Genomic DNA, 20,080 nt, shown 5'->3' with positions numbered 1-20,080 from the left:
ACTTTGTGCAGCTGCCAAGGTCCCGTCTGCTTCCTGACCCTCCATGCACCGGCTTCTGCATTGTCAGCCCTAATTCATGTACGGGGTTGGAGACCTGCACTGCCTCGTGCAGCGGGTGGGGTCCCATCCACTCCCAGATCCTCCATGCACCATCACCACAGCTCCCTCCACAGCTTGCTGCTCCTGTCCGGCAGAGCTGTCTTCTAAGCGCTACTGAGGCAATTGCTCTTCCCCGTTGATCATCTCCATCAACTCTTTGCGAGCTCTCTTCATCATCCCTCGTTGAAGCCACCCATGTATGAGGCACGCTGGCTTTTTATCCCTTCCAGAGGCTCCGCCCCAGATTGAGAACAAACTAATCAGAAGCTGGAGGGGTTAGTTCCCACTCTGGCCCTCCTTTTTGCCTTGTCCCTGGGTTGGGGAGGAGCAAGCCTCTCTCCTTCCTTTTCTGGATTGGTGGGGAAAGGGAATGCCCATACCGATTGTGCTGAGTCTCTCGGCTCCATCCAGGGAGCGAGCAAGCTTGCCATAGAAGTATCTATACTCCTACAGTCAACAGAGGGCCGGCTTGCACTGGCAGTGCTCCCCCTCCTGTTGAAGAGAACAGAGGTGGAGCTGCAGATTTTTGCTGCCTGCCAGAAGGCACTGTGATTTTCTGAAGCAGAAGCCTTGCAAATATTTGTACAGCTCTAACAATCCCCTGTCCTCTGAGCCAGGCAGCTGGACCTCAGTGACGGCCGCCATTCACACTAGTTTTGTTACTGCCAAATCTTGTTGTAAGCACAAGTCTAGCTTGATGCCACTGCAGTCCAGGCCTGAATTGTTTCAATCTTTGCAGATTAGTCTAACCTGCCTAGTCTGAATCAGTTTGTAACCTCACATCCCCTCTGTACTGAAAAATGCAGGCACATATCTGCAGTGGCTCAGGCTAGAAGCCAGGGAGCGCTAGAGCAGCCCTCCCTTCATTGCAGTGTTGAGCTGAAGAGGGTGTGGCCAGGCCCTGGCAGGACACTCTGATTATGGAGGGGTTCCTCCCACACTTGCTAGTCAGCAGGGATTTACATAGTATTTACTTACACAGAAGGGAGCATTTATCAGCCCATCAGCAGAATGAAAGGATCTCTCTTTAATTCAAGCTCTTCATAAACAACTTGCTCCAAAGAAGGAAAGGAGGGACCTTATCAGCTACCTGTTGATTAACTCCAAAAAGCCCTAAGTGGCACTGTCCTGCCTGCCTTTGTCCTGTCTCCCACAGCACTGACCATAGCCAGCATGTGGTATGGTAGCTGATGCTGAGAGGTGTCTGTGTAAGGCGGAAGGGGGGCAGAAATCTGTACTTGAGCAGGGAGTAGTGAGGGGGAGGGCAGGGAGCAGGAGGAAGCCAGGCAGACACCCTATACCTGCAGTTTCTGCTGGAGCTGAAACCAGAGAGAAGAAGGGAGGGGCCAGCCCAGCTCTCTGGAGCAGAGAGCCCCGCCCAGCCCAGAGAGCATGGCAGGATGCTGGGTGACTCTAATTTAACTTAAACCAGGAAGGGGTCTGCAACAGACATTGCATAAACTGGTTTGACCCAAATCAGTTAAATCTGATACCACATTCAGCCAGGTTTATCTCGAGCCAGTTTCAGCCTTTTTCAAATCAGTTTTTGTGCACTGAACACCTGTTCTGTTACAGGTTTAAACCAGCTTCTGATCACTTAAACAGATTTATGTGTAATGTCTGTCCCTAGCCTTGCAGATCAGCTAGTTTCTGTAAAGATTCAGCTCACTGGGAGCATGTATATTTATAAAAATAACAATTGTTGGCCTAAGGCTGTTTTTGATCATTTGCTCAGCTTGTGGTTGACTTGTCCTGGTGGGAAAATGTTAGAGCAGGTTCCTTATTTTCTGGTTCAGGTCACCTCATTTGCATGTCCCCTGCTGGGGCCAGGGGTTTATGACTGTTTATTTATATAAGCAATGGTAGAATATGCTGGCACTATATTGCGCTAACTTTGAAAAGAAGGGAATGTTCATCTAATGGCAAATAGTATAGTGCAGGAGCAGACTACAAGGCTGGCTGGGCATTGGCAGAGCAAGCAGCCCATCAGGCAGTGGGAACAAATGCAATCCAAGTGGTTTGAGTCTGGCAACATTAAATTCTGAATTCCTATGATTTTCACTGGCAGTTAAAATTAGGGGCTCTTGTGAGAGCTCATGCCATCCTCACACATCCATTCCAGGCATTTTGCATTGTGGTGACTGTGTACGATCTGCATGGGCTTAGTAAGTAAAGTGATAATGCAATACCTTTCCAAAAGCCAACATCTGAGAGTTAACAATAAACTGGGGATAGCTTAAAGAACTAGTTAGCTATATACAAGGGCTGTTTACAGATTGCTTTCAAAGAAGCGCTATGTGGAGTGGCCAACCTATGGCATAAATGGCACAGGCAGTCTCTGTATGTGGTCTGTGGCTGGTCAGGAAGGGGATAGGCAGTGGCAGCAGCCTGATAGCAGCAAATAGGACAGGAAGCAGAAATCAGAGCAGAAGATCAGACAGGGAGCAGAAAGCAAAGGAGCAGATTGGGCTGGGGAAGGGATCAGAGGGGCCTCCCATAAAAGTTTGGCCTCAGGTACCTAGTGGAGAGCACACTGGCTTGCAACGCAGAAGAACAGGGTTTTAGCCCCATCTCTGTTCCTGGCCTGCTGGGTGGCAAGTTGCTGCACCATCCTGAATCTGTTTCCACACCTGTAAAATGAGAGGACTGATACCAACCTCCTTCATGAAGCACTTTGAAATCTGAATCAAACTGGGTAAACTGATGGTAAAAACTGCTAGATGCGAGGTAGGTGTTATTGGAAGAGAGAGGTTTTTGGCTGTAAGAAAGCTAGAAGTTGAGACTCCTAGAAGATTTTAATCAGTTTTTCTAGTTTGACCCTAAGTGGGTTGGCAAATTCTGCACCAGAACCACATGCTCCTGGGTTTCAATCCCTGAGGTACAGAAAGGTTAGGGTCAGTGATACAAAACTTGCTCCAAACCCCTATAGGCCATGCCAGTATCAGGTTAAAATGCCTGCACGTTTATAGCTGCTTGTGAGATGCTTTGGGGATTGTTTGCACCCTTTCACATGTTTTCAGGTTCACTGGAATCAGGAATGGCTTGGCTCTGGTGTACCTACAGAACCCATCTCAGGGTAACATATTTCTCCATGTAAGATTAGACAGTAATCATTAGGATGTGAGCCAAATATGGGGGGATAATGAGACAGTGTCAAACAACCTGAGGCAAATGCTGGGGAAGGAGAAAATGCACTCTTTCCTTCTGACTTTTCCACCTGCATCATAGCATGGAAATGCAGTCCTGCTTTCTGCCAAAGCAAATGATAATCTGGGCTGGAAATCTCATGAGATTTTAAATACAATTCAAATTGGCCAGTAATACTAGTGGAGTAATCATCCCACACTCTCATTCCTTGGTAATTTTTTGTGAAAGTCCTCACTCTCATTTTTTAGGTTCTCAATATAGTTTACCCACTTTGATTCAGATGGATTCTTACTTTTTGGGTTTTGAACTTGTATAATCTCAGAAATTCAGCCAGCCCTAATCAGAATTGCCAAGTCTCATCCACTTTTTTCTGTAACTGTTAGTTCCTGTCATGATTTTGAGACAAAGTCTCCAATGGGCCCAAAATTGCTTGAAAATAGGACCATAATCATTTGACGTAAAGATTAGACTGAATAGAGAGTTCTAATTTAGATCAAATGTTTGGTGCTGTTCAGAGCAAAGATTAGACAGTTTTGCTCTGAACAGCAAAACTGTAGGACTGTAGGAGTAGGTTCTGATGGAGATGTGGCCACTGGAGACATGGGAAACTGAGCATCATCAAACTCCTAGTAGTAAGTGGCCTAAGCAAAACTCAGTCCCTTAGGGAGTTAGAACCCATTACAGCGTTCAGATGCAGATCGGTGGCTTTGGTTCAGCGCATTATAAAGTTCTGGATTCTTGAGTTCTGGAGTCTTAGCATCAGCCCTATCTCTGCTCGGGTCTGCAAAACTGGACAAGTTTGAGGTAAGTTTGAAGTTTGTAATTAAATCAGAAATGCATTGGGTTTAGCAACAAAATTTTCCCACATCTTTATTTATTAAGTCACATTCTCTGCACATTTCTCCCGTCTCTGAGATGCAATTTTTTTTCTGGACAAATAATGGCACCTATTTACTCCATCTCAGTGACCCAAGTGTTTTATATATCTTTGTGTTGCAGGTTTGCACCTGGAGAAGCCAAGTTAAGTTGCACTGATGATGACAAGGAACAGTTTCAATTCAAAGACATCAGGGATGGATTCAGTTCTACCTTTGAAAAAATTGTGGAGTCAGACCTTATGAAGGGCACCTACTACAGCAGCCTGGACTCTTTAGATGTGCTCTCCCTCACTGATGAGACAGACAGCTGTGTCAGTTTTGAAGCCCCACTAACCCCATTGATTCAGCAAAGGGCTAAGGAAAGCCCTGAGGTTTTAGAACAGAAACTGATTGCCCAGCAGAAAGAGTCCCTTCAACACATGGCAGCTGATAAGCAAGAGCAGGCAGCAGCAAAGCCTGCAGAGGGGGATGTTGGAAGTCCCTTGAGGCACTCTATTACCAGCAGCAGGTCAGAGAATGTGTTGAGCCGGTTATCCTTGAAAAACATCCCCAATGGGTTCCATGTTGAGGGATCTGAGGAAGATGCCTCAAAGCTGATTAACTCCATCAGGTAGGGATGAAAGCATCTTTTTGTTCTATGTTTGTACAGCAACTTTGCAGTGAATTCAGATAGCTGTCTTCATCTTCCATCCACAATGGTCATGTGTGTAGGAATCATGCAGCACTGCCATTATTTAGTAAGCTGTTGACCTTTCACCTTTAGAAACAGTATAAAATGTCCATTTTCAGACCTTATGTGGCAGCTTCTCTGCAAGTTGAACAGTGTGCCCATGTGCAGCTGCATCAGTGGATCCTAAGATGTAGGCGTGAGAATCCTGCTGAATTCCCTAAGGTACATGTACTTAACAGTAGGCAGGATTCAACCCTTACACCCAAACTGTAATGCCTTCACTGTGTACTTATTCAGTCCTTACTCAACCAAATCTGCCACTGACTTCAGTGCAAGTTCTGCTTGGGTAATATTGGACAGCATATTTGCTGGGGGCATTTCCTGGTTGTCCAGAGAGAACTAAGCACACACCCAGAAAAGTGGCTCTAAGTCATCCTTGCATTACTCAGATCCTGCAGCCTTGAGGAGCCTGCCTGGCCTTCAAACAATTTACTCCTCCCAGGGGTCATGAAGGCACTCAGACTGTATTCAGATTCAGTGTTGCTGTGGCAGCTATACTGCTTCTCTACCAGCCCTGGCTTCCCTCCAGGAGAGGGAGTCCTCCACTAGCCCGATTTTCCAATGGGGCTTTGAACTACCTGAGTGACTAACAGAGCCAGAGCAATTGTGCAAATTGAGGTTTTTGTCTATAAAGCTTTTTATGCTTCTGGTTCCTCTTAGTTTAGCAGAGGGATGCAGACAAATATCCCATTTGTGCTGCAGTATTTCATAAATGATGGATTATTGTTTTCTCTTCTTTGATTTGGGCATCCTAAATCTGATTGCATTTTGGAGCCAGTCCTGCAGAGCACTGAGTAGAGCTTTGAGGGTGCTGAGCACCTCTCAGATCAGGTCCTTATATGCTGGACTCCTCTTTTTAGTATGATTTTTGATGAAACATTTGTTTGCCTGATCCCCTTTCTTGTTTTTAATCTGTTCTGCAGACTCCCCTCTGTGTGCTAATTCTGTGCCTTGTAAAGAGTCTGTTGATTATTTTATTATGGCAAAAGGCCACAAAATATGGGATTGCCTCTCTATAGACACAAAATAGCCAATCTTTGGTTTGTGTATAGCAGGCTGGTTGGCAAAGGCTTGCAGCAGATTGCTCACTCCAGGCTAGAGGAATCTCCAGGCTTGTAAGGGATGACAGCCAGCTGCAGGCAGTCAGGAGTGATTGCAGGCTGCCTAGGAGAACTGGATCAGCTGCAGAGGATGATTAGCTGGCTACAGGAAGTTAGAGGCTTCAGGAAGCTATTGATAAAGTTATTGATGATGAGCTGGATACTTAGTCAGGAAGTTTTTGATGATTAGCTATCTACAGGAAGCTAAACAAAGAGGATCCTAGGGGTGGAGACTGGGAGAAGGTGCTTGGCTAGCGGTGGCAGAACTGAGCCAAGGATTCTCTCATGGTCTGGCAAAAGACCCAGGGCTGTAAGGCTGGTGGCAACAGCACCACAAGAGCAGAAGAGGGACCTTTTACAGGAGAGAGAAGGAAGACTGCACTGGTGTGCTGAGGGAACTGAGTAAAGCTGGCAGTACTTTCTTGATGTATAGGAAGAGACTGTAGGACTCTGAGTTTCTCTGTATGGACTATATCTATGGGTGTGTTTTGAGGACTGGTTTATGTTGATCCCTGTGTGGCAAGGGTGCCCAGGAATAAACATACAGTGGGAGAGGTATAAATTGACCAGCTGAGCTGAGCAAAATCCTTAAGCCCACTATGGTGCAATTCATACAATGTGCCTGTTATGAACTACAAGCACATATATAGTCAGTTCCTGAAACTTACTATAATTTGATGCTTAATGTCCACTAAAAGTTTAGGATACACTGTAACTACCATTACCCTGTCTACTAGACCCCACATCGGACCCTTGTCAGTTTTCTGACTTTTCTTTACACTCTCGTGATCAGCAAATTTGGACTTAGCACAGGAGTGAACTGATGATTCTCAGCTGGGTCATGAGGGGAAATGAGTCTGGTGGTATTGCCCGATTACAAAACTACCAACAATTGGCATGTTTCAGCCCCAAACACTCAGAGCAGGACTAGAAAAGGGACTGCTGGTCAGGATTGGGTTGGATGTACCACGATGGGAAAACACTAGACAGTCAGAAGCAGTGGTGATGGGTGGGAACTCGGGGCTGGAAAAGGCTGAGTGTTCCATGTAGGCACAGAAAGACAAAAAGCCTTTGACCAGCTTTCTCCAAAGCGATCTTAATTCTAAGGGGTGGCTGGCACCCACCTGACTGTCCTTGCCTTGGTGTTTTCTTCAGTGAACTTGTGCCCTTCTGTTGCTCTTCTGCATTGTTGGGAAAGGTAGTCATTCAGATCATAAGTTCTCTTCTATTTCCCCTGGAGCTTTCAGTTGAGCCTGGTTTTGCTATGCCTGCTTCAGGCTTTTGCTCTCAGGACTTCCCTAGTATGATTCCCAGCAGAAATACCTGGCAGAATAAGGTCTGATCTCTGACTGCTCGGAGAAGCACATTTCCAAGAACAGACCAGCCAGTCAGTGGTATTTTCAAAGTAGCAAAGACAAAGAGCCAGCTTCAGATTGAAACACTTCAAGAGTTGCTGTCCAGATCAAAGCAGATTACTCCTTGCCACTAAGAAAATGAAGGAGAAAAGCAGAGGTGAGCAGAACACCCTCAGAACAACAAATACCCATCCTGCCGTGTAATCCTGCAAAGGCAGAGGCTGCGTTCCAAGTTGTTCAGTTTTAAATGGAATAAAATCCTTTGCCAAATTGTATCAGTACCAGTAAGTGATGCATGGGCTGAACAAAGTTTCCATTTCTACAAAAGATAGGTGTAGGTATCAGGGATGTCTGTTTCTGTTGCTAATGAGGCAAACGTCTCAAAGGAAAATTTGGCACAAGGGGAGAGAGCAGGTTTAAATGTGCAATAAAATACATTAAATTAGTTACAAGGGTCCCAGCGCAACATCAGCTGAGTCTACACTAGCAGTGAGAGCCTAGTCTATACCTGTCAATCAACTATGTTGTGAAGCCCTGAGCTTGACCCCTGCCGGCTGTTCAGCTCAAGCTAGTTATAGAAGATCTCTGAGGCTGACCCTGGGCTGCTTACCTTTCTGCTTTGTACCTTTTTGCAGTGTGTTTGAAACTCACCCTAACATTTAGGCTCTCAACAGCAATCCCATAATTCCCTGCTCTTGATTTCTGGCCTTTCCAAAGCCTCTCTCTATCTCTATTCATAAATAGAAACGGATGTGAAAAGGAAGAGAAGTATACTGCAGACCAATCCATAGAAGGGCTCTGCAAGAGAATCTGGGATACATAGTAGTGCCACACTGAAAAAATAAGCAGCACAATGTGGAGGCTTAGATGCAGGGTTCAAAGTGTGATATAGAAAGGGAGAGAGATAACTTACAGAGCTCAGGCTAATTGAGGATAACCTCAAGTTCAACCCTAAGTATCAGGGCAGATATACCCAGACTCTCTCAACCCTGTGTAAATCAGCTGATTTAGAGAGTGGATTGGAGCAAACTAAGAAAATGGTTCTATGCTTACTTGGATTGACTAATGCTGCCATGCCAGGCAAATGTAAAAGAGTGTCTATGGTAAGTACTGGACAGGGTACCAGATGCTGCTTGGGGACAGGAAGTGAAACAAACCCCTCCACTCATACAGTGAGCAGTGGTGGAGCAGTTACAGGAAGTTGGTCCTGACTATCTCTCGCTGGACCACAAGGCACTTCAATATGCAGGACTGTCAGCCAGCACTGAATTCACTGTACAAAGATGCCCAAAGTTCAGTGAGAGGAAAGAAGTTTTGGGGGTGGTATCATTTATTGAACGAAGTGCATCACTGAACCTAGATTATAAACATGCTTTTGGGCACAAGGTACCTTTCTTCAGGTATGAAAAATGTCTGCTGCCCATACAAAATGTAACCCTTCTGCTAGGCACTGGACAACAGGAACAAGGTCTGCATTCACATTTTGTACACAAATTTTCCATCTTGGCTCAAGCCCTCACCAAGAAGCTTGGGAAAATAAATGTTACCTGAGTGTTCCAATTTGAACAATATAAGGAATAATATCTTGTGCCCAAAAGCTTGTTTAAAATATCTACCACCTATACAGTCATTTCAATAATAGATATTACCCCCAAAAATCCTTGTGTCTTGCATGTTTCCTGGACCATCGTGCCTACACCAACACTCCAACACTACCAAAGTTCAGTGAACATTTCAAAGCCGCAAACAGGAGGCGATGAATAGGGATGTGGGTTGATGCTTATGGCATTGTAACTATTTTACCCAATCGTACTTAACCTGCTTAGACAATATGCAATTTGCATGAAGTACTGCAATTACTTTTTTGTCGTAAGTAAATTCTGCGTGTCAGTCAACAATACATTTTCAGGTTCAATTTTAGGAAAAATAGCTTGTTCCCTAAATAGAAGATAAATAACTGCAGATAAAACTCAACTTGGTACTACCCTTACAAAATCCCCCAGGAGAAACAAGTCACCAAGGAAAGGACCATAAGGGTTAAATTCATAAAAACTTAGAAGGCAGCCAGGGAGGCATACTCTATACCAAAGATAACTTTGTCCAAAGCTTGCAATAATGCCTTCAGCCTAAAATTCCATGGCAATGTGTATCAAGGGAAATATTTTTACTTAAATAAGAACAGTTTACATGTTTAAACAATCTGTATTAAAAGGACAGATTTAATTGCATTTCCAGATTCATTCTTCATATGACAAATAAAGCCAAGGCCTGGAGACAAACAGCCTTTGCTTTAAGGATTCAAAATTTAAATGTTCTTACTTTTTGAAGGGTGTGGGAAGGAAAAGCAGATGTATTTATAGCCTTGTATGTGCAGGTGTCAAGTCAGATTTATCCTTCCTAAAAGTGTGAGCAAAGTGCATTGGGAAGAATGAGACATACTGTTGTCTTCTGTGTTTTTTAATTTTAATCTCAGACAGTTTTTAGTTTAGTGATAAAAATGTTCAGGATGTGTAGTCCTTTCCAAATAATAAATGCATGATTAATTGTAAAAATATTCATACACACTTAAATCGGTGTTTCTCAATCTTTTTTAGTATTAAGGCATCCCCAGGTACCCCTCAGAAAATGCCAGCTCTTGGTTTTCGTTTGTTTTTTGGCTACACAAAAAATAATAGAACAATTCTTCTGTTGTAAAGAATGCAGAAAGACTTCAAAAGGAAAGACTGTTTTAATACTGTGAATTTGTATTTGAAATCTCTGAGTTTATCATGTGAATCATGCCTGTACACCTAACAATACTAAGATTGCATGGCACACCATGACACCCTTGAAAGGATCTCAAGGCACCCTAGGGTGCCACAGCATCTTCATTGAGAATCACTGGCTGGATGGCTGCTTACCAGCTGTGAAGTTCATAAGTTGTCTGATTTTGGAAGTGTTGCATCTGGTAATGAAAAGATCTACCTGTGTCACTTTAAACATCCTTTCACTTTCTAACAAAACTCCCTCTGGTCCCTGAGATGGGGTGTTTTGAAAAGCAGGTCATATTTCCCTAAAAACATATTTATGCCAGAGCCCTTTGGGGTTTAAAGGTAATAACCTCCCAGGCTTTTTCAGAGTTTCCAAAAAAGCACTGCCCCTGTTTCTTTAATCACTTTCTGTTTATCGCACAGTGACGCCAGCTTAAAAGATGCTCTTTCTGACTCGGACTCTGACATGGGCAGCACTGAGCAGCTAGACCATGGCAGCACAGACACATTAGCAAATGGCTGCAAGGCGGATAATGAAGCTGCCAAGAGACTTGCCAAACGCCTCTATAACCTCGAAGGATTCAAGCGCTGTGATGTTGCACGCCAGCTTGGGAAAAAGTAAGTGACCTGAGCCCAAGGCAGTCATTGGAAGACATGGGTTCCAGGAGATATGCGCAATTATTGATTTTGATTAACAAATTTGAACTTGTAGCCTGAGTGAATGTAGCCTTAATACATGGGAGAATGAAAGTGCAGATGGCTTCACTGCTTGGAACAGGATAAGGTAAAGGCAGAAATGATTTCTTAAAGGATTCATTCTTTTAGGCAGTGCCGAGTTTAGGCTTAAGCTACGTAAGCTACATCTTAAGTGACTTGGATGAGGGAGTGAAGTGTACTCTGTCCAAGTTTGCAGATGATACAAAACTGTGGGGAGAAGTGGACACACCAGAGGGCAGGGAACAACTACAGGCAGACCTGGACAGGTTGGACAAATGGACAGAAAACAATAGAATGCGATTTAACAAGGAGAAATGCAAGGTGCTGCACCTAGGGAGGAAAAATGTCCAGCACACCTACTGCCTAGGAAGTTACCTGCTCGGCAGCACGGAAGCAGAAAGGGATTTTGGAGTCCTAGTGGACTCCAAGATGAACATGAGTCGTCAGTGTGATGAAGTCATCAGAAAAGCTAACGGCACTTTATTATGCATCAGCAGATGCATGACAAACAGAACCAAGGAGGTGATATTTCCCCTCTATTGGGCGCTGGTCAGACCGCAGTTGGAATACTGTGTCCAGTTTTGGGCGCCACACTTCAAGAGGGATGTGGATAACCTGGAGAGGGTCCAGAGAAGGGCCACTCATATGGTTGAGGGCTTGCAGGCCAAGCCCTACAAGGACAGACTAAGGCACCTGGACCTCTTCAGCCTCCGCAAGAGAAGGTTGAGAGGCGACCTTGTGGCTGCCTATAAATTCATCATGGGGGCACAGAAGGGAGTTGGTGAGGCTCTACTCACCAAGGCGCCCCTAGGGGTTACAAGAAATAATGGCTATAACCTAGCAGAGAGCAGATTTAGACTAGACATTAGGAAGAACTTCTTCGCAGTTAGAGTGGCCAAAATCTGGAATGGGCTCCCAAGGGAGGTGATGCTCTCCCCTACCCTGGAGGTCTTCAAGAGGAGGTTAGATAGGCATCTGGCTGTGATCATCTGAACCCAGCACACTCCCCTGGTTATGCAGGGGGTTGGACTCAATGATCTATTGAGGTCCCTTCTGACCCTAACAGCTATGAATCTTAGGATGGTACAATATAAGGGGATTCTAAATAAGAAAAAAAACTGACTCAATATCAAGTTTTATAATAATCAGTTGTTAAATAAAGGAGATATGGGAAAATGACTCTCTAAATATGGACATTTTCATTCTAATATAACAATAATATACATATATTGGATTATTTTTATCATACGGGGCCTCTTAAGCTGGACATAGTTTAGGGCCTCAGCATGTCATAATCCAGCAATGCTTTTAGAGACCTTTTGGGCTTGCTTTAGAGTCAGTTCCAATCAGGAGTTTGGAAATCCTTCCAAATAAAAAGCAGTTTATGAAGTCAACATCTGTCCAAACACCTAAATCCAAGCTCTTCAAGTCTTGGGGATGTTTGAGTCTAGAGGAGGATCAGAATGTGAATTTCACAGATAATCATTCATAAACACCTTTATGTCCTTGCCCCATGATCAAAGGCCCTTGCCTCTAGATAAGCCCAAACAAGACCACTGAAATGAACAAGGGTCTAGTTATATTTTGAAATACAGATCTGGACTTAAAGTTACACTGAAATTTGTTGTAAGCAACCACCAAGGAACAGAGAAAAACTGGTTGCTTTGGAGAGATGGTGGTAGGGCAGAAACCAGCAAAACTCTCATCACTATTCATTTCATTGAATATCTTCAAGCAACTTAGTCCAGGACAGGTCTCAGGGGCTCGGTTGTCCCTCCTAGAAAATTAACAGCAGGAGTTGGTGTTGAGGCTACAGGAAGTACCATTTATGCTCAATACAGCTGCTGATGTACAAGGAGCGCTGTTAACAATTTTCAATGTAGAGCAGTAATCATTTATATTGTTCATCACTGTTCCACTTTCACTTTGTCTGTGCAATTATGCTAAGCATTGCTTCTCCTGCTATTTTCTCTAGCTGTTACTCTGTCATGCCTGTCTCCCTTTTCCTTTCTTTACTCATGACTGTATCACTCACACTGAGATCATCAAAAGGGGTTGATTACAGCGTGAAGAGAAAGAACCAAACTCCGTGCACAGCCTGCTTCTCTTGTCCTGTCTCTTTGTATATCCAACTTTGGCATAAGGGCCAGCACAAGGTATAGCAGACAGCACTGGTCAGTAGACCTGTGCTTAGTGGCTAGTATTCACTTCAGATTTGGATTCAGCTGATTTGGGGGACAGTGATTTGATTTGGTGATTCAAATCACACCCGAATCTATTTGGCCGAAACTGATTCAGAGATTTGGCTGCTGCTGAATCTCTGAATCAGCCAGGCCCATCTCCCCCAGCCCGGCAATGGCTGCCCCGCCTGTCTCAGCTCCCAGCTCTTTGGGAAAAAAAAGCCCTGGTTCACCAGATACTGCCAGACATAGGGGGGGAGGGTGATCCCCACTGCCCCCCACTGCCCCATGCTGCATGGGATGCTCTGCACAAGTCCCCTAATCCCCGCCCTCACTCCCCCAGCTGCCCCCTCCATGGGTGCCCCACCCGGGCCAGCTCTGGCCCTTTAAGAAAGAAAAAAAAACCAATAAAAGTCCCAGGACTTACCACTCCTGCTGCTGGGGGGGGGGGCAATCCCCACTGCCCCCCGCTGCCCTGCACCATGTGGAGGGCTCTGCATGAGCCCCCCAAAGCCCGGAGGCTGCTGCAGGAGCGGTGAGTCCCAGGGCTTTTCTCATTTTTTTTATTTTATTTTTTTTCTTAAAGGGTCAGACCTGGCCCAGATGGGGCACCCATGGGGGGCCTGGGGGAGTGAGGAGGTAGTCAGGGGGCTCGTGCAGAGCCCCCGATGCAGTGGGGGGCAGCAGGGATTCCCCCCACCACCACCCAGCAGCACCCAGTGAGAACCGGGGCTTTTCTTTAAAGTACTGGGAGCTAGAACAGGCAGGGGTTGGGGGAGCGGGGGGACTGGGAGGGCTGCCAGGGCTCCCCCCATGGTCCCCTGCCCCAAGTCCTTACCAGCTCGCAGTCAGCTGCAGTTCCCCGCTGCAACCACTGGGGACTGCCCATATCATCAAAGCTCTCTGAATTTTTCTGAGGATCTGGAGAGCTTTGAATCAGTTCAGGCTTTTTAATTGGTCCCCTGATTCCATTCGGATTCAGAGCTGCGACCACCAAATTGGGCCAAATCTCCTCTGAATTGAATCACCACCTGAAGTTTCGAGCAGCCCTATTGGTCAGGTGTTCCACTCCAGTTAGATCAGTGGATCTCTCCCCTTAAGATGCAGAAAACTACCATTGATATATATACAAGCCCTTTAAAGAGCTGCACTGCAAGCAGGTATATGGAGGGCTTTCAGTTTTTGCCAAACTAAAAACCAAACATATTTTGCTTTGAGTGCTGGCAAAATAAAACACTTCATTGTGTTTTCAGGTTTCTAAATCCATTTTATTCCCTTTCTGTTTTAAATTTGAGAATGTACTAAACAAAAGCATCATTCAAAAATGAAAAGTCAAAGCACTTAACTTAGAAAATGTGGAAACTAAGGGCCAGATTCCATTCTATTAGGTGTCTAAGTAGACTTAGCTGCCAAAGTGTGATACTACTCCAACTTGTTCAAATCCTTGAAAATCCATTACTGTGTCTACCTTTGTAACACTCTTTCATCTGACTCTTAAGACTGAGTCAAAAAGACCAGTGAGGAGGAGGAGGACCCACACGCTATTTTTGCATTAAGTGTTTTTCAGGAATATGAACAGAGTGGAAAGAAATCTCACTTAGATGTTTAAGTCCATGCAGGAGCCTAATAGTTGGAATAGAATCTGGCCCAAAATATTTCAACTTTTGTACATTTAAATGGTTTCTTTTCAGGTGCAAATATAGATCAAATTCAACCCAAATGTTGTGAATTGTTTTAGTCCCCACAGCATTGTCTTTTGGTGAATAAATTATTCACTGAAAGAAAAAATGATAAAGTATAGCTGCAGCATCAGATCAGCTCTCATCCTCTCCTATGATCTGTAGTTTCCCTTCTCTTGCTAACTCCCACCCTGGCATGGAATGGTAAGAAGAAGCACCAATGGATTGTATGCTACAAGACAGTCTCAGTCTCTAATCAGGAAACCTACTGGATGCAGAATCAAGGTGCTTGTATTACCTGCCATAAAGCAAGAATGCCATTGCACCAGTAAAGAGTATGTTTACAAACCACTTTTACAGCCATGGAGCAAACACCACACCAAATAAGTCGTCTGTCCTGGGCTATGTCAGAGGGTCCTCAAAGGCACATCCTTGAAACCAAAGCTATGTGTAGCAACTCATCTTCTCTGGAATGTAAGTAGATTTTATCAACCTGAATTTTTTGGTGTTGAAAGGAAATCTTTGTTGATTCAGAATCCAGTGCAAAAAAGTGAGCTTGGGAAATAACTACTTGGTTATGTTGAAAAGTATTATTCAGTAATGGTTTTTAAAACAGTGTAGTATAGTGTATATTCATTCAAAGAAGGTCGAGATAACCAGGGGAGAAATATGTGGAAAAAGCCAGGTTCTGTTCCCAGGTCTAGCATAGGAGTGTTAGTGACTTAATACAGTCTAATAGGCTGTTCTAGCATTTGCTGTCTTGCAAAAGGAGAAAACTTTATATAGGGGCAAAAGCATCAAGCTTGTGTGTACTCTATGTAATGTGGCATACAGTTCTTATGTAAGTGTCTGCTTTGCTGGCACATCAGCCCAGTGCATCCTTATGCCTCAGGAGGGAAGTCTCATTGCTTGCCCTTCAGTAGGTTGTAGTCTCATTGGTTGCCCTTCAGTAGGTTGTGTAGTGTAAAGTACAGCCAGGAATGAATCCCTGTTCCTCAGTTCGCATTGATCTAGGGCTGAATCTGGAAAGATTCCTGTTGACTTCCATGGGCTTAAGATCATTCCCTTAATCTTCTATGATTGAGTACTGGCTGCCACAGAAACCTGTTTGCCCATTAACATGGACTCTGTTGCCTTGCAGGGATTGACTGTCTTCAGCTACCTCACTGGGAGCCTGGTTGGAGTTCATCTGCTACAGGTCATCTAAGTGAAGAGGGGCAAGTAATACAACAGAAATGAAGAAAGGAAAGGGGCATAATGGAGCCCCCACCATATTTAACCTGCTTGGTGGCTCTGCATTTGCAGTCCTCCCAGACTGGGGTGAATAGTTTTGGGGTTTAGTTAAGAAGGGGCTGGTTGGGGCTTCAGGGCTTTTGAGTGCTTTTTCTGTTTTGACCCACCTAATGTCAGACTTGATGGATATTAGTACATGCTGCAAGATCTGCCTGCTCTCCCAGGTTCCTCCTGGAGGGAAAGGAAAAGTGACTGGGAAATGGAGCTCACGTCTTTGTTTAAGGATAACTTTACAGGGATTGTGTTTCTTGTTATAAATCTCTCCTGTTTATTGTGATGAGCTGTGCTATTTACTATGTGCATTGTGCCCAGAGCACAGGTTTGGCATCACTGTAATATTAAAATAAATACATCCACTGATAAAATAAATTGTGGCTTCTTTTACTGACAGATGGTCGGATCTCCTGAGCTAGAGGGGTGGCTTCTGAGCAGAGTTTTATTCCAGAAATAGGTGCATTACAGTAATGTGCATAGGGATTCCTGTTTCTTGTTGGAATATCAGCTTGTTTCATTTGTAGAATGCTTTGGGAAGAAAGTTGTAATGTAAGCAGGGGCTGATCCAGAGGGGGTGCAGTGGCATGGACACACACACCCGTTCAGTAGATGACATTGTGGGAGCAGTTTTTTTATAACTGTGACTTGGGATAAAAACCCCTCCTCCCTTCCCCTGTGTGCTCAGAGGCACCTCCCCTTCCCTGCCTACTTCTCTGAGTGCTCCCAAATGTCAGGGAAGTGAGGGGAGGGTTCAGAGCTGCTCCTGCTCTGCTCCAGCTGGGCTAAGCTAGGGACAGCAGTAGTGGCAGGCAGGTTCCTCCTCCCTGCCAAACCCCCTGATGTTTCCCAATGGCCTTCTAGGTCATTCCTCAAACACACCCCATGTCATGATGTGAAAGTGGGGTTGTCATTATGAAAGGACCACTTACAGATGCCCAATGCAGTGCCTCCACCAGGGGAATCTGACCTTGTCTCCTCAGAGCCATTTAGGGCCCTATATGCTGCCCAAATGGCAGGCAGATCTCTGACCTGGACTTTGGAGTCTGTGTGAAATCTTGTCCTAGAACTCACAGCAGAATAACATTGCATGTGACTCAGCATGGTTTTTTACAATTAGATTGTGGTGCTTATTTTCTGGCTAAATTATCCCCAAAGACTCTCTTGTTAATTTGCAAAGTCATATTAAATGCCATGATATGATTGCACCATCAAACAGCTGATGAGCTACTTGGGTATCAAAAGCCTTTTCAAATGATGCCCTTCGGGGCTGGATGGCATTGCTTTTCCTCCTCCCTCCCTGACTGAAAGGTCATTAGACTTTAATGGACAGGACCTGGAAATGGAGCACTAGATTCAGCTGCAATTGCAAGTCAGACAGTGACATCTTCTTGATGTTTTGTAGACACAGGAGGAGCCTGCATTAAAATGAAACCCTATAGTCAGTGAAAGTTGACCCTCTACAAGTTAAATAGGTCCCCTGGTTATCTCCCCTCAGTGGCTGTCATGGCAATTTGGCTACATTTTTCAAGTTAAAATACCTGTTTTTTCACTGGGCCTGTAAAGTGAAGCTGGGAATTAGAAGCTGAACTATGTTCTTTCTGCCTCTTACTGGGCATCATCCACAGTTGTGCAACAATAGGCCATGACATGGTGTGCATTGGGCCAGATTCTACTCCATTTATTAGGCATATAAGTAGACTTAGATAGCCAGTCGGATTCTGTTTTGCCCTGCTTAAGTCCCTGAAAATGTGTCGATACAAAAAGTGGATAGGTCCTCTTCTTCCTTGACTCTTCCTTGTGATTTATTTTTAAGGGTAGGATGACAATATATTACAAAAGTTAAGATGTATTACTGGATTTTCAGTGGCTTAAACCGGGTACATTTAGCCATCTAAGTCCATTTATGCATCTAATAGGTGGCATAGGATTTGGTCCTTGGTGTGCAGCTGGGGATATTGCAGCAGAGAGCTTCCCAATATCTATAACATGCATCAATATCCTGTAATACTCTGCAATAGCTTATTGTAATCAGCATATGGCTCATTGATATCACATTGCATCTTATTCTATGAAAATCTTTCAAAGGAACTTTATGAGAAATGTGTACTGTATGCATTCCCTGAGAAATGTCCTTCTCATAAAGAGAAGTGGGAGGTGCTTTTCCTTTTTTTTTTCATTCTGAGTTTGAGAGGATTTGCTGTTTGTTGTTTATTCCAATCCTTGTTTATGGTTCTCTGATTTTTCTTGGATTGTGGCTGTCTGTCCTATGGACTAGCTGGGGAATTACCCAAAAGAGCAGAATTGGAGGGTTAGCATTTCTGGAGCAGATTCATGATCAGCATCCACTCTTCAGTTTTGGTGGTTGACTAGAAGAATGTGGAGGAAGGAGGATGGCAAAATGCGTTTTGCCCAGGGTGCTGAAACAGCTACCGTGATCTGGATACTCTTCCCCTAAACCCACTGGATTTAGCAGAAACCTTTTTTGCCTTTCCCCAGAAACCTCTTTTGCCCTTCCAGCAGCAATTAGTGGCCTGGTCTCCAGAAGGAGTTTAATTTAAGATTGATTTAATTAGCTTTACCTGTTTAGCCTATCAAAAAGATCAAGAAGTTAGTTGATTACAGCGTATCTGTACTTTTCCATGAAGAAACTGTAGGATACCAAAGGGTTTTTTAATTTAGCTAAGAGACACGAGACAAACCAGTGGCTGGGAGTTAAATTCCAATTAGAAGCAAGGCACAACTGTTTTAATAGCAAGGGTATTAACCATTTGAAAAAAATCTCCCAAGGGATGTGATGGGTTCTTCATCTTGGCACATCAGTAAATGAGTAAAATTCAGTGATCTGAGTTATATAGGAAGTAAAACTAGGTGATTGATTGATACCTTCTAGCCTTAGCATCCACGAGTCTATGAAAATTAAAACATGATATAGCAAATTGGTCTGAATTAAATGTATTGGTGCTAGAGACAGAACTGCACTGTCAGCTTCACACTTTGGGGGAGAGGACTTTCCTAAATTTCTTTTCTCCTTCAGCTCCTAATTATTTCCTCACCCCTACCAGATACCACACCTTGCCATCACCACAGATGCTTTATTGTTTCTTTTCCTCCACCAGCATTTTTTCCTACCCATTGAACATAATGGGCATAACGGTTTTGTGCTAGTATTTTCTACGTCTGCATATATATACCTATACAGGACATCTTCAGAACAAGCTCAACAAGCACACTGTATCAATCTTCTGCATATAATCATGTCTCCCTCTAGTGGCTGGCCCTTGCAAGAAAAAGACCCTGATTTAGACTACCTGGGCGCTTGTGCATGTGACACCATTACCGTGTACACATGACAAAAATGTCATTTTATGTGGCTTAATGGTGTCATGCTGTACACGTGCATGAGTTTTGGGGGTTTCAAATGCATAATGCAAACTAAACTACATCCTGATTGTATGTAGTTGCAATGATGCAACTGTCAACTCACCCTCCAGCTGCAGGCAGGCAGGCAGCCGCAGAAAAAAAGGATCAGGCTCCTCACTGATTCTTCCTTCAGCAGGCTCCTGCAGTCAGCAGGATGCCTGGGGCCATACGGGAATGGGCTGGCTTCCCCCTGGAGCAGCAGAGGAAGGCAACAGGAGGCCAGCTGGGTTTCCTGATGGCCACAGAAGGCAGTAGGGATGGTGTGTGGGGCACTGGAAGCCCAGGTGAGCTGCTGGCTGGGTGCTGCCCCAGCTTGGAGGCACCTGATCCAATGCTTCCCTGAGCCTGCCCAGGCTTCCAGCACCTTGTGCACTATCCCCACCACCTTCTCTGGCCACCAGCAAACACAGCTACCCTCCTGCCACCTACCCATACTGCCCCAGGGGCATGCCAGCCCATTCCTGGGCAGCCCCAGCCATCCTACCGGCTGCAGGAGGCTGCTGAAGGTAGAAGTGGTGAGGGGCCTGATTCTTTTTTTTTTTTTGAGTGGAGTCTTCCTGCCTATCCTGCGGCCAGGGGATGAGCTGCTGGCATGCAGTGGCAGCACCCCCCAGGGCCGCCCAGGTGGGCTGTTAGTGGGGTGGGTGCTGCCCCAGCTCAGAGGCAGCACCCTGCCCAATCCAACTGTTCCCCGAGCCCACCTGGGGAGCAGCACCCAGTGGGGTTCCAGCGGGCTGG

At 44.8% G+C, this 20,080-nt stretch overlaps 1 protein-coding gene across 1 annotated transcript in view; it reads left to right on the top strand.

Moving 5' to 3' along the window:
* Positions 1-20,080, top strand: part of PSD2 (pleckstrin and Sec7 domain containing 2) — a 269,100-nt gene that overhangs the window by 138,435 nt on the left and 110,585 nt on the right. Inside the window, exons 3-4 of the mRNA XM_019506603.1 lie at positions 4,246-4,734; positions 10,483-10,677. Coding sequence (XP_019362148.1) covers positions 4,246-4,734; positions 10,483-10,677 — 684 coding nt within the window. The remainder of the gene's footprint in view (positions 1-4,245; positions 4,735-10,482; positions 10,678-20,080) is intronic.

Source organism: Gavialis gangeticus, unplaced genomic scaffold, assembly GCF_001723915.1.
Source record: "Gavialis gangeticus isolate Ggan-Ray unplaced genomic scaffold, GavGan_comp1, whole genome shotgun sequence".
NCBI classification, from domain to species: Eukaryota; Metazoa; Chordata; order Crocodylia; family Gavialidae; genus Gavialis; species Gavialis gangeticus.
This window is presented reverse-complemented; position numbering and strand designations above follow the sequence as displayed.